The following is a 12268-nucleotide window of genomic DNA, read 5'->3' on the forward strand; positions in this document are numbered from 1 at the left end:
GCCAGCCACTCTTTGAGTCTCATGCTGCTCTCCACACTAGTTGGACTTTTTGCTTGCCCTCCTTCCTAGTATTTGTCATTCACATCACATGTCCTGAGTGTTGTTAGTCACCTAAATGTGGGATGTACTGAAGTCAAATTTGACCTGGGGGGGGGGGTTGAGAAATGACGTCAGTGCCTCCCCAGTCATGAAGCTCACAGCACGTCACTGCTTAAACAATAAAACACAGCCACAAGCTGCTAAGTTTATTGGCCGAGTGAAAAGGTCCCGCGGGAGCACCCGCTCAGCCGGTTCCGTGGCGACCGCTCTCAAAGACGCCTTTCTTGAAGAAGGGAGACAGCTCACACACGCAGCGTTTGGACACAGGAAAGTCATCCTGCCGCAGCGGCGACCCGGACGCCGCAGACATCACCTCAAACACGCTTCGTAGGTAGCGCTGCAACACACGTGCCGCCTTCACAAGTCTGCTTGCTGTGTGTGTGTGTGTGTAGGAGATGCGTGTTTTGAAAATACAAGTTTGCTGTTACCTCCAGCTGATTCCTGCGTTCAGCAACCATTTTCTCATCTTTGTTTCCAAATAATTTTTTGGGAGGGAAGTCCAGAATTGCCAGCTGCAATGACATTATCCGTGACATCATCGGTGACATCAATTCAAAGATCACCAAAAGGGCGGCGAGTGACCTGCGGATATTTCGACTTGAGACTCTTGTGCATCTCTCGAAAGCGGCTGTAGCGACGGAAGATTGTCCACGTCTCGTCCTTGACGCTCATCTGTCACAACGAGAGATCAACTTTGAGCACTTCCAAATGAGGCTTGGGGGGGGGGGGGGGCGAGACCCACCTTGACCTCAAACTCAAAATGCTCATCCTTGCCCTGGCCTCGGAGGACGTAGCGAGGGATATTGACCCGGACGCTTCCCTCGCCCACCGCGCCAGGACAAAGAGGAGGAGGCTGGGCAACGCCGCCACACTGCCGGCCGGTAACGCCGATTGTCAACTCCAGAAGCAAGTTCACACGAGCCCAGACTACGTACGGCGCAAAGACCCACCTGTGGTGAGTGAGACGGGTCCAGGTCCATCACGGGACTGCTTGTTTTGAGGTTGAAGCGGCGTAGCCTCCGCTCAACCTCCTCTTCAATGTCGATCCTGTTTGGGCGACATCAGCGTCTCTCTCGCAACCACCCGAAATTAAGGCGGAGCCGCAGTCCGACCCTGCGCTTAGCGGACCTCAAGTTGTGTACCTGTGGTCTGAGAGCGGAACGACCACGTCGCGCGTCGGCACGTGGCCCGTCGCCGGCGAGCTGTTGTCGACGCCCGCCGCCAAAGTCTCCTCCTCCCCTCGGCCGACGTGGCGACTCAACTTCTGGATGTTCGGCGCGACCCTGTCGGAACCAAAGCGGCACATAAAAAGCGGCGGCGGCGGGAAGCGGCTTTTCGACGCGTCCGTACTCGACCGGTTGTTCCCTGTCCGTCGGGCACTTGGAATCCAGCCGACTGACTGCATCTACGTGAGGAGATAACCATCCGTGCGAGTCCAGTTCCATAGCCAGGCCCCGCTCTGGCCCCGGGTAGTCCTGGGTGTCGGGGACCGAGTGTTCTGTGTGTATCTGCTGCTTCTTGTGCCAGATCTCTTCTCCCTTGTCCTCCTGCAATCGCCGGACCCGAAGCTTCTCCTCCAGGCCCGGAGAATTTGGGTGGTCTAGGAGGTTGTCCAGGCCTGGAGAATTTGGGTGGTCGGGGAGGCCGGGAGAAGTGACAGGAGCCGGCGGCCGTTTCTCCTCCTCACTGCTAAAGAGAGTGACGGCGGCGGCAGCGTCGGCGCCTTTGTTGTGGCTCACTCGCGCCGCCTCCAGACGCTCCGGCTGTGGCAGCTCTCTGAGGAGCTCCTCTTGGGGCGGCGGGAGTTCCCGGTCGGCTCGTCTGAGCAGGTCAAAGCGCCGCTTCTCCTCCAGGAAGTCTCGTAGGCGGCTCTCCATGTCGCGGCTGCGGCGGCGCAGGCTTTCCTCCTGGCGCAGGATCCTCCGGTGCGCCTCCTCCGACTCCTTGCGCCGGCTCTCCACCTCCCGCCGGAGGCGCTGCAGCTTGGCCTTCTCGCTGCGCTGCTTGGCCTCCATCTGCTTGATCTGATGCCTGTCCTCGCGCAAAAGCCATAGCGGCGGCTCTGTGAGGGCGGCCGGGAGGGAGGGAGGGAGGGAGGGAGGGAAGGAAGTTGCCGCACGTACCTGGTCAGCTCCAACCTGTCCAGCTCCTCGCGCTGCCGACGCTCCAGCTCCCTCCTGGTGGCGCCGCGCAAAGCCAACTTAGCATGGATTGTTTTTGCAATTTAGCGCACGCACGCAGGCAAAGCCAACGGAATTGCGTCACCCCGGGTTGTAGAGCATGACGGCCGAGAGGTTGTCGCAGGACTTGGAGAGGTCGCTCGCCGACAGGCCCAAGGTGGACGAGAGGCCGCTCTGCGGGAGGGGAACACACGGACGGACGAGGCCTGCCGTGTGACTGCGGCTGATGGCGCCAGCTTCAGCAAGGAAGAGGAACAAGTGCCCACCTTGCGCTTCTCCCGCAGCTTTGCCGCCTCTTTGGGGTGGTTGAAGCGGAACATGTTGGTCCTGCCCAGCAGGACCACGGCGCCTGCCAAGACAGCGGGTGGGTCAAATGAGCTTCTCAAGTCCGCCCGGGCCCCCGGAGCCCCACCTTGATTGAGCCGCGTGGGCGTGGCCACACGTCTCCCGTTGACGCAGCAGAGCGCGGCGGCGGCCAGCGGCACCAGCGTCACCGTCCCGCCGCTGTTGTCAAACACGCAGTGCTGGCTTTCCACGTCGGCGCCGTGGACCACTGCGGGGTTTTCGAGTCAACCTTCAGTTACTTTTCAAAAAGAAGCGCCAGCCTGCGATTGGAACGTCATTTGGAAGCGTCCCGCCTCGAGCCAGGCTCACCGATGTCCTGCTCACCGGCGCCGTCCTCTCTGCCCACGTACGTCGGGCCCTCCTGACCAAAGAAGCACGTCAGACAGGGCGGAGCGCGTTGCCGGCGGCGGCGCCGTGTTTCGGACCTTGAGGTGGTAGAGGATGATGCCGGTGCTGAGGAGGTCGTCGTCGATGGCCAGGAGGTGAGGCAGCTCCGAGTCCAGGACCACGCCCGTGCCCTCCTTGCGCAGCGCCAGCGTCTCCTCCTGAGTGCCAACGGCGGCCGGCGCTTGAGCCAGCCAGCCAGCGAGCGGCGCGGCGCGGCAGCAGACAGAGCACAAAGCAGTACCTTGAGGATGTTCTGCGTCTCACTCCACTTGTTGGTCCACTCCTTTGTCAGCTCCAGCACCTGCACACACACACACAGCGTCCCTCTCATGCAAGGCAGGTAACCTAGGTCCAGCCAAAATGAGATGGACGGAACGTGCGCCGACCCTGGCTTCGCTCCGGTGCAGCTTCTCCTCCATGCTGAGCGCGGTGGGTGAGTCCAAGGCAGCGACCTGAAAAAAATGAGCACAGCCACGGATGGTGACGCGACGTGACGCCGAGGGGCGCCCCGCTCGGCTCGGCCCGGCCCGGCGCCGACCCTCACCCGGTCGCCCCGAACCAGAAGCGTTTTGAGTCGCGCGATCTCCGCCCGCAGCTCTCGGATCAGCTTGACGTTGGCGTCCTCGTTGACGGTGGGCTTGTTGATGATGTTCTTGGCTCTGTTGGCGTAGCGCAGCGTGCTGAGCGTCTCGCCGTAGTTGACGTCGGCGGGGGACACGGCTGGGGAGGGGCAAAAGAAACCAGTCAGGGCCGCGGTTCGACTGGACTTCAACTCGAGCCGGCGGCGTACTTGCGATCATGATGGTCTTGGAGTTGCCGCCCAGGCTGTCCTTCAGCAGCCACGTCAAGACGGAGTCTCTGTAGGGCACGAAGAGCGACTTCCTCTTCTGGCCGCCGTCGGGGTCAGCGCAGAGGTCGGCTACGTGACCCAAAAAAAGAGGGCATGGCTGCGGGTGTGCCTTTTGAAATTTGCCGGCTGCGGGCTTCTGACCCAGGGCGGAGATGACGTTGCCCAGCGTGACCAGCGACTTGTTGATGTTGGCGCCTTCCTTGAGGCGGACGCCGGCGGCGCCGGTGGCGTCGGCGCGTTCGCTGCCCGCCAGATCCACCAGGTGGATCTTGCTCAGCGTCTCGCTGGGCATCTGGGCGTCAAACTTGGCCTGGACAACAAAAGACGGATTTGAAATCTGAGTGGAGCGACAATTTTTTTTTTTTTTTTTTTACAAATTGTGCGCTTTGCAATTAGTCATTTCAAAAAGTACAAGATTTATTCGATTTTAAGCGTAAAAAAGAAGAAAAACGTAGCAACACCAAAGGAGTCAAAGGCACGCGATTGCAAATAGTTTTTGTTTTTGTTCTTCCAATTTAATCCAGTGCCGGATGTCAAATCTTTTCCGAAAATGTCATTCGCCTTTCTATGACCATGTCATTTCTTGTAAAGTCCGGCAGCCTTTCTGTGGAGAAGAAGGCCCACAACTGGAGCAGATGGGCTCGGACCAGCGCGGCCCAGCCCAGCCCACTGACCATGTGAAAGGAGTGAGGAGCACCCTGCCGCTGGCTGGCTGACTGCGTGGCTGGCTGACTGCGTGGCTGCCTGCCTGCCTGCCTGGCTGGGCAGGGCTCGTGAGACGAGCCTACAAAAGGCCTACGTACTTTCCTATGATCACCTTGACGTTGTCTCTTTTATGTGGCGGCGCAAAGCAGGAGCCATCACAGTCCGCTCCAACCGAGCGCTCAGTCTGTGTTTTGGGATTTTCAAAGCGCCGGCGGCGTGAAAATGAATTTGGTCTTATTTTGTCTTTCAATTTCATCGGTAACACGTTTGTGCGCAATATTTTCCACGCTTTTGTGTGGGGCTTGAATGTTTGGATTTTTCCAGACCTGGGTGAAGTCGACGGTAAAGATGGCGTGCGAGCGGCTGCTGGTGTCGTTCATGCCGGTGCTGGCGGTGGTGCGCTTGATGTTTCCCGCCTCCATCAGCTCCTCCACGTCGCCGTAGTTCTGCACCAGATGCTTGGACAGATCTGAAGTCACACGGGCCGATCGGAAGGAGGCCCCGCCCCGCGCTCGTGAGTACGTTTTCTTCCGGCTGACCGTGCTGCCGCTCGCTATTTGTTTTTCAAGGCCCCCACGGCCCGGAGGCTAACTAAGCTCCACGAGGCCCGTTCCGACAATAGTAAAAGAAAGTCTGACCTTGGACGTAAGGTCCGTCTTTGGGGTGCTCCCTGACCCTCAGGTTGCAGGTCTGAGCGGACTTCCTCCTCAGAAGGTCCCTCACGCGCTCGTTGTAGATCTCCAGGTAGCTGCGACGAGCCAACGGATGAGCGGCGCGTCCCGGGGCCGTCCAGGCGAGAGAGAGAGAGAGAGCCTCGGCCGAGCGAGGATCACCTGACTTCCGTGCGGAAGGAAGCTTCGTCCCGTCGAGCGTCGTCGTCGATGCGGCCGAACAAACCCTGGCAGATCCGTGGGATCAGACCGGCGTCTCCCTGAAATGGTCACAATTTGCAAAATAGGAAAGGAGGGTCCATCCTTCTGCTCTGAGACTCAGGCTTACCGGATTGCCCATCATGGTGTAGGACTTGCCGGAGCCCGTCTGACCGTAGGCCAAGACGCAGGCGTTGTAGCCCTCAAAGGCCGCCTTCAGCACGTCGCGGCCCAAATCTCGGAAGACCTGTCGCGCACAAGGACTCGTCCCGGATCTTTTACGCCTCACAAAGCCTCCTGGCAATCTGCTCCAATTCAAGTCGTCCGCGTTCTCCCGGCGCAAACGAGCAGCGAGCCTTTACCTTCTCCTGAGCGACGAAGCCGGAGCTCCCGGAGTCGGCCGAGTCGTAGGAGAAGTCGTAAGTGAAGGTCTTGAGGGAGTCCCTGCTCGGGTTCCCCGCCGCGCCTTCCGAGAGCTTTGGGGGCAAAGTAGACCATGAGCTTTCAGACGCCTTTCCACGCTTGACTGGCCGACGGCGGCGGCGGCGGCAGACACCTTTGGGTTGGCGATGGAGGTTTTGGCGCCGTCCATCTTGATGATGCACTTGGCCGACAAGTCCTTCTCCCTGGAAGAGCGAGCAACACACGCGTCCACTCGGTCAGCTACGAGTCGGAGGGGCCGAACGAACCCCGCCCCCGAGCTATCTAAACGTTGGAAAAAAGCATGAGCAGCCATGGTCTGGAGGCAAAATGCTCAAGAAAGTTCCGCTGCTGTTCACGGCAGCTTCACCAGCTGCCGTGACAACATTTTGCAGGAGGAAAGACAGAGCGGCCAAATTGTTATTGTTGTCATTATGACAATGCAGAGAAGTGTTGTTATTGTGACTCGTGAGCATATGCTGCGATTTGGTGCGTACTGGGATCGTATTTCATAAGCTCACCGTTTGTTCATGGGTCGGACTCGGACAGCCACCCGAACCGACGCCATGGCTCATCCCGCTACTGTCAGGTCCGCTTGGCTGCTGTGGGGAGACGGAAGCTGCTTAGCCGCTCGCGGGAGAAGGACCGTCGTCCATAAAACGCACCGGCACCACGAAGGAGTCAACCCGACAAAAAAACAAAACAAAAAAACAACAACCACAATTGCAGTGGCCGGCAGGCAGGAAGGTGAAATTGTGACGTGGGCCTCAGCAGTAGCCGGCGGCAGGAAGAAAACATTAGCCTGCTAGCAGGGCTGAGCGCGATAGAGAGATAGATAGATAGATAGATAGATAGATAGATAGCTGCGTGGCGATTGGCCAACACGAGCCGGTGGTGCCTCACACGTCATCAGTGACGTTCCGACTAGACCGACACAGACACAGAACCCCATCCATCCATCCATGCATCCATCCATCCATGCATCCATCCATCCATCCATCCATCCATCCATCCATCCATCCATCCATCCATCCATCCATCCATCCAGCTTCGGATTGGAAAATGACCATTGAGTTCAATCTGTACAAGTCAAGTTTGCAGCAATAACTTGCGGACCAAATGAATTCATACTGGAGATCGAGATCTGTGGCCGGCCCGATCACCTTGTAGTTCCACCTCCAGTCCTGCTGGTGGCAGTCCATAATAAAGCTGCCCGAAAGCGCAGGTCATACCATGTCAGGCAAGGCGAGGCGAGGCGGGCGGCGTGAGAAGCGGCAGCGAGAGGTAAAGTGAGTTGCCTGATTTTTCCCCTCTCGCTCCTTTCTTCCTTTTTGCGCCTCCTGGAGTCCAAGAAAGTTTGCCTTTCGATTCGAGTTGTGTGGCGGCTGCGTTCGGTCACAAGTGGAGCGATGGTTTGGTCAAAAGTCGCTGGCGCAGCCAACCGACGGCGGCTAATCGGCTAGGCTAGGCTAGTGCTTTGAATGGACGCGGCTCGGCGCATTGTGGGTCTTCAGAACGCGCTCGTGTCGCAATCCCAATTTGAAACTGCTATCGAGTAGTTTTCGAACGGAATCATTCCATCGCATACACGTTTATTGGCATCAAAGCGTAGACTATAGAAAAAAAACGTTTGGTTAACCAAGGATGTTTTGTTTAGTCATCGGGGAGGGAAAAAGAACTCAAATCCAGCTCAGCGGTATCACTCAGAGGACATTTACTCAATTTGTTGTCTTTGAACGATTATGTTCACGTGACAATGGATGTGATGCCGAGTAATCGATTGATGTTGAACCCCGTAGACGCCGTCATGGACATCCGGCCCAACCACACCATCTACATCAACAACATCAATGACAGAGTCAAGAAAGAAGGTGAGTAGTCGGACTTCTCCTCCTTTGTTTTTGTTGGGTCAGCGTTGTGCAAAGTAGCTCGTGAGGAAGAGCCAACCAACGACGCTGACGTCTCTCGTGCAGAGTTGAAGCGCTCCCTGTACGCGCTCCTGTCGCAGTTTGGCCAGATCCTGGATATCGTGGCCATGAAGACCATGAAGATGAGGGGCCAGGCCTTTGTGGTCTTCAAGGAGCTGGCCGCCGCCACCAACGCCCTGCGCCAGCTGCAGGGCTTCCCCTTCTACAACAAGCCCATGGTAGGCGCCCACGCCCCCAGTCCCGCCCTTTCACCCACGCGCCCGCTCTCCTCTTCCCGCCAGAGGATCCAGTACGCTAAGACGGACTCTGAGGTCATCACCAAGGTGAAAGGGGCGCACGGCGACCGAGACAAGAAGAAGGACAAGAAGAAGAAACCCCAGGAAGCCGTCGCCCTGGCCAAGAAAGCCGTGGCGGTGAGCCAACCGCCGTCGCCGGGATGTGCCCCGCCACCCCCGCTTATGGGGCCGGTGTGGTGACTTTGTGTTTTGCGGCCTTGTGTTCAGGTGCCGTCGATTCCGGCTCATGTTCCGGCCGCGCAGGTACGTACGCACGCGGGCTTAGCTTAAGTGGGCGTCCAGCCATTTCAAAGGGAACTTTGAAGGACTGCGCTGACTGACTGACTGACTCTGCAGGTTCCCGACAACCCGCCAAACTACATCCTGTTCCTCAGCAACCTGCCTGAGGAAACCAACGAAATGATGCTGTCCATGCTCTTCAACCAGTAAGTGGCATCTGCGTGCGTGCGTGCGGGCGGGTGGGTCGGTCGGTGGGTGGACGTGCTTGCGTACGGGTGGACGTGCTTGCGTGCGGGTGGACGTGCTTGCGTGCGTAACCGTGTGCTTGTGTGCGTGCGTGCGTGCGTGAGGTTCCCGGGCTTCAAGGAGGTGCGTCTGGTCCCCGGCAAGCACGACATCGCCTTTGTGGAGTTTGAAGGCGAGATGCAGGCGGGCGTGGCCAAGGATGCCCTGCAAGGCTTCCGCATCACTGCCACCTGCGCCATGAAGATCACCTTCGCCAAGAAGTAGCGCCGGCCGGCCAGCCGCCAAGGCCCACGCGCGCCCGTCAACGGCGCTAACGGACAATTTCCATTTTACCTTTGCTACTTTTTTTTTTGTTTGTTTGTTCACAGGGGTCGACTTAATTGTTATTAAGGTACATCTTTTTTGTAAAGTACCCAAATAAAATTAAGTTTTTTTTTTACTCAAATTGTAAATGTGGTCACTCGTTGATGATGCAAATGGCCTCCACAGACGTCATTTATCCTCTTTGGCTTTTGTGTGAATCCTTTGCAACCTCCCTGATGTGTTTTGTCCATTGGTCGTAGGCTAGTTCAAAATTCGAATGTTCTTTTCCGTCTTCTGTGTCCTGGAAATCAAGTTTAGTGGCGAAATGAAACAAGAACAAACAAAGGCTTCGCTCGCGTACGGGCAGGTCCACAAGATGGAGCCATGCAGCAGCCAGCCGCTCAATGCTTGGAAAGTGGCCTTTTTTTGTCCAAGGTTACTTGCAGGTGAGCAACTGAAGCGCTGCTGAAGACAAATCTCATTCAACTCCCACAAGTCGAATTGAAACAAGCAAAAACTGATCATTTCTGAAATTGCCCATCTTTGACTAAATTTGCCATTTGATTTCATTCAACGATTTTAACTTTTCATGTGTGGGTTTTTTTTTTTGGAGCCTCATGTTGATCTCGGTTGTTCTATTTTGAGTGGTGCGCCTTTTATATTTTCAGCAATGTATTTATTTTATGATATTTGATCCTTTTTTTTTTTTTTAAACGCAAAAACAAAGCCGGGTGTTGTTTTGTTTTTCTTGTGGAGGGTCAGATCAAATGACCGTAGGCATGCATACATGCATGTGGCGACGTGAAAACTTGATCCTGATCAACAATTGATGACTTTGTGATGGTTGTCGTTGCTGGGCAGCCGATGGGTAGGTAGGTAAGTAAGTAACCATGGCAAGACAGTGGACGTTTGAAAAGTACTTTTGGATCCAAACGGCGAAACGCATTCATTCTCCGATTTGATGCTCATTTGAACTTCAAGTTTTTAGTCCTAAAAGCAGCCCTAACCCTCTCAACACCTGTTCTATCTAGTTTGCCAAGGAGAGGAATGACTTGCATTGGCTTTGGATCCATTCTTGAGCATTTCTTCGGCCTTGACTTTCTGCTCATGTTTCCACGGCGACAGCTGGCGCAACACAACCGAAACACGCGAGCTGAGCGGGGCTGAGCGGAGCTGAGCGGTCTTTTGCCAGAGGCGGTCACGCGACCGGCCAGTGGTTGTCATGACGACGACGGCGGCGGCTGTGCGCGCCCGCCCGCAGGAGGGAGATGCTTGCACTTGCATTTGCACTTGTACTTGCTGAACGGGCGGGCGAGCAGCCATCGGTCGTTCTTGCTTGTCTTCGCAGTCTACTTGTTTGTTTTTTTTTGTTCTCCCCCTGGGTGGATGGCGTCCAACAGCGCCAACCCGCAGCCGGCGGCCCCGGTGACGGTAGTAACGATGCCGGAGCTTCCCGCAGGTGCCGCTGTGTGCACAACTCTGCCGGACGTGCTCTACCTTCCCGAACTCGTGAGAACATCTTTTATTCCATCTTCCATCCCTTAATCCAATGCTGCGAACTCGCTACACGTACGGTTTTCTTCTGTTCACACTTTGACTGAACTTTTGGAAAGCTTTGGAATTGTTTTCATTCGAAGACGAGTTATCGTTATGATTTTTTTAAATTCAACACATATTTGTTGAATTATTCGGCTATCGGCAGGCACGTTATTCTGCCAAATATCGGAGTGGGCACGGGGGTCCGTATGGCCCGCGTCACGATTTTGACATCGGAAAAACCCATTTTGTCCGACGCCGTTGGGCGTTTGGTCGACAAAAACGAGGCTGCGACTTGAGGACTTTAACGCTGAGCCGCGTGCAGGTGTTTGGGGGTCTGGTGTGGATCCTGGTGGCGTGCACGCTGGTGGTTCCCCAGAACCCACAGGGCTGGGTGATGTCGGTCAGCGTCTTCTGCTTTGTCACCACCTTCTTGTGGAGCCTCGTGTTCCTGTGCGGGTGTCACTCCAACAAAAGCGGCTGGGCGGCAGCGGTGAGTACCTACAAGCAATCGTTTTGACGCCGTCACTGCAAAAGCGAGCGAGCGAGCAAAAGTAAGCATCGATGACAGTCACGAACGAACAAGTGGTGGAGGAGCAACCAACAGACCACACGCATTGGCCATTTGCTCTGCGCCGGACGACGCGGAAACGCCAAATTGGGTGTTGCACCGCCACCTTGCGGCACAACGTGGTGCTCCTTGTCTTTCAGGATTTTGCCTATCACCTGACGGCCGCCGTCTTCTACCTCAGCGCTTCCGTGTCCTTGGCTAAAGTTACGCTGGACATGGAGAACGCCGGAAACTTCCAGTACTACCAGCTGGACATTTCGGCAGTGGTCTGTCTGTCTGTCTGTCTGTCACTCTCACACGCGCACGCTCATGCACGCATAGGCGAAGCCAGGTTCTTTATTATCGGCAATAAAAATGGACAAAGGCTCTCAAATGGAAACATGTTGTGAATGAAAACGCCGTCTGTCCAACAAGTGTGTGCTTTTGTGTGTCCGTCCGACGCTCACAGGTGTTCTCGTACGCGGCCACGCTGCTGTACTTTGTGCACAGCATCCTGTCGGCCATGCGCTGGAAGACCTTCTAGAACTTTTCCATTCGGCTGGCAAGAAATCTCGTTGACGCATTGGACCTATTTATTCGTCCGTGCAAGAGTTCCATTGGACGGTGCAAGCGTATTGTGACTTTATTTGGCCTTATTTTAGGATTTGTTGATTGAGGGAGGAGGACAAGTCGCGTTTGGGACACAATGACATTGATGATTTACTGGACATTATTTCCGTTTGCTATTGTTCATGTACGTTGATGACACGTTTGACAGGGCTGAATTCTGACATTGATACATATTTATTGTTGTTATATCTTTCAACGCTTGACATGATTGAGCTCATTTATACTTGTTCATTTTCGACATATTTATTGATATACCTCGATTTAATGCTGTTTAGTGACATTTGTATTCGTTCATCCCAGAAGATGTTCATTTGTGAAATATTTATAGTAAAGAATGTTTTGACTCAATTCATGGGATGAAGCTATGACAGCGCAGAGCAGAGGTGTGTGTGTGTGTGTGCGTGTGTTGTCCTCACTCCCTCCCTCCTTCCCTCCCCTATCTACACCGGTCTTAAAATGTTTAAAACAATAATAAAAACAAATTCTATGAATAATCATGACGCCCCACTTTACAGCGCTCATCTCGAAGCGTTCTTTTATTTCTCTGCGTTTCCGTCTCTTTCGCTTTGACGTCACTTCCGCTCTTCTAGGTAAAAATGGCCGCCGCCGCCGATGGAGCGTTACCTCGTTTGTGAAGGTGATATACTTTCTTTTTTTTAGCGCTCATTTGCCTCTGTTGAAGAGTGCCAATTTGTCTTTAACGAG

The 12268-nt window shown here is 55.2% G+C and overlaps 3 protein-coding genes across 12 annotated transcripts; 2 read left to right on the plus strand and 1 right to left on the minus strand.

Annotated features, from left to right (window-relative positions):
* Positions 1–211: 211 nt before the first annotated feature.
* Positions 212–7502, minus strand: kif16ba (kinesin family member 16Ba). Of its 8 annotated transcripts, none has more exons than XM_085911906.1 (26): positions 7088–7502; positions 6377–6457; positions 5992–6061; positions 5798–5911; positions 5566–5682; positions 5400–5497; positions 5205–5314; positions 4893–5035; positions 4003–4171; positions 3802–3930; positions 3556–3731; positions 3398–3463; positions 3253–3312; positions 3050–3169; positions 2934–2985; positions 2692–2832; positions 2546–2628; positions 2365–2453; positions 2223–2276; positions 1450–2130; positions 1242–1382; positions 1050–1146; positions 842–970; positions 682–771; positions 528–611; positions 212–436 (listed from the first exon to the last, which is right to left on the minus strand). In XM_085911906.1, exons 2-26 carry the CDS (start codon positions 6421–6423, stop codon positions 284–286), a joined length of 3213 nt encoding a protein of 1070 aa, XP_085768032.1. In that variant the 5' UTR covers positions 6424–6457; positions 7088–7502; the 3' UTR covers positions 212–283. The 8 variants fall into 8 exon arrangements, with proteins under 8 accessions (XP_085768032.1, XP_085768031.1, XP_085768036.1 ...); XM_085911905.1 differs by lacking the exon at positions 7088–7502 and adding an exon at positions 6987–7025; XM_085911910.1 differs by lacking the exon at positions 7088–7502 and adding an exon at positions 6987–7010 and having other exon boundaries at positions 5992–6140.
* On the plus strand, positions 7001–8982 carry snrpb2 (small nuclear ribonucleoprotein polypeptide B2). Of its 2 annotated transcripts, none has more exons than XM_085911929.1 (7): positions 7001–7139; positions 7655–7726; positions 7829–8001; positions 8065–8196; positions 8287–8322; positions 8416–8504; positions 8649–8982. In XM_085911929.1, the coding sequence occupies exons 2-7, from the start codon at positions 7663–7665 to the stop codon at positions 8806–8808; spliced, it is 654 nt and encodes a 217-aa protein (XP_085768055.1). In that variant the 5' UTR covers positions 7001–7139; positions 7655–7662; the 3' UTR covers positions 8809–8982. The 2 variants fall into 2 exon arrangements, with proteins under 2 accessions (XP_085768055.1, XP_085768056.1); XM_085911930.1 differs by having other exon boundaries at positions 7005–7144.
* Positions 8983–10233: 1251 nt separating this feature from the next.
* Positions 10234–12103, plus strand: LOC147057552 (myelin and lymphocyte protein-like). 2 transcript variants are annotated; one of them, XM_085911932.1, is made up of 4 exons: positions 10234–10356; positions 10709–10876; positions 11095–11220; positions 11403–12103. In XM_085911932.1, the coding sequence occupies exons 1-4, from the start codon at positions 10234–10236 to the stop codon at positions 11475–11477; spliced, it is 492 nt and encodes a 163-aa protein (XP_085768058.1). In that variant the 3' UTR covers positions 11478–12103. The 2 variants fall into 2 exon arrangements, with proteins under 2 accessions (XP_085768058.1, XP_085768057.1); XM_085911931.1 differs by having other exon boundaries at positions 11095–12103.
* The last annotated feature ends 165 nt before the right edge of the window (positions 12104–12268 follow it).

This window comes from Syngnathus leptorhynchus, chromosome 5 (genome assembly GCF_054491065.1).
Source record: "Syngnathus leptorhynchus isolate UIUO chromosome 5, UIUO_Slep, whole genome shotgun sequence".
NCBI lineage: Eukaryota > Metazoa > Chordata > Actinopteri > Syngnathiformes > Syngnathidae > Syngnathus > Syngnathus leptorhynchus.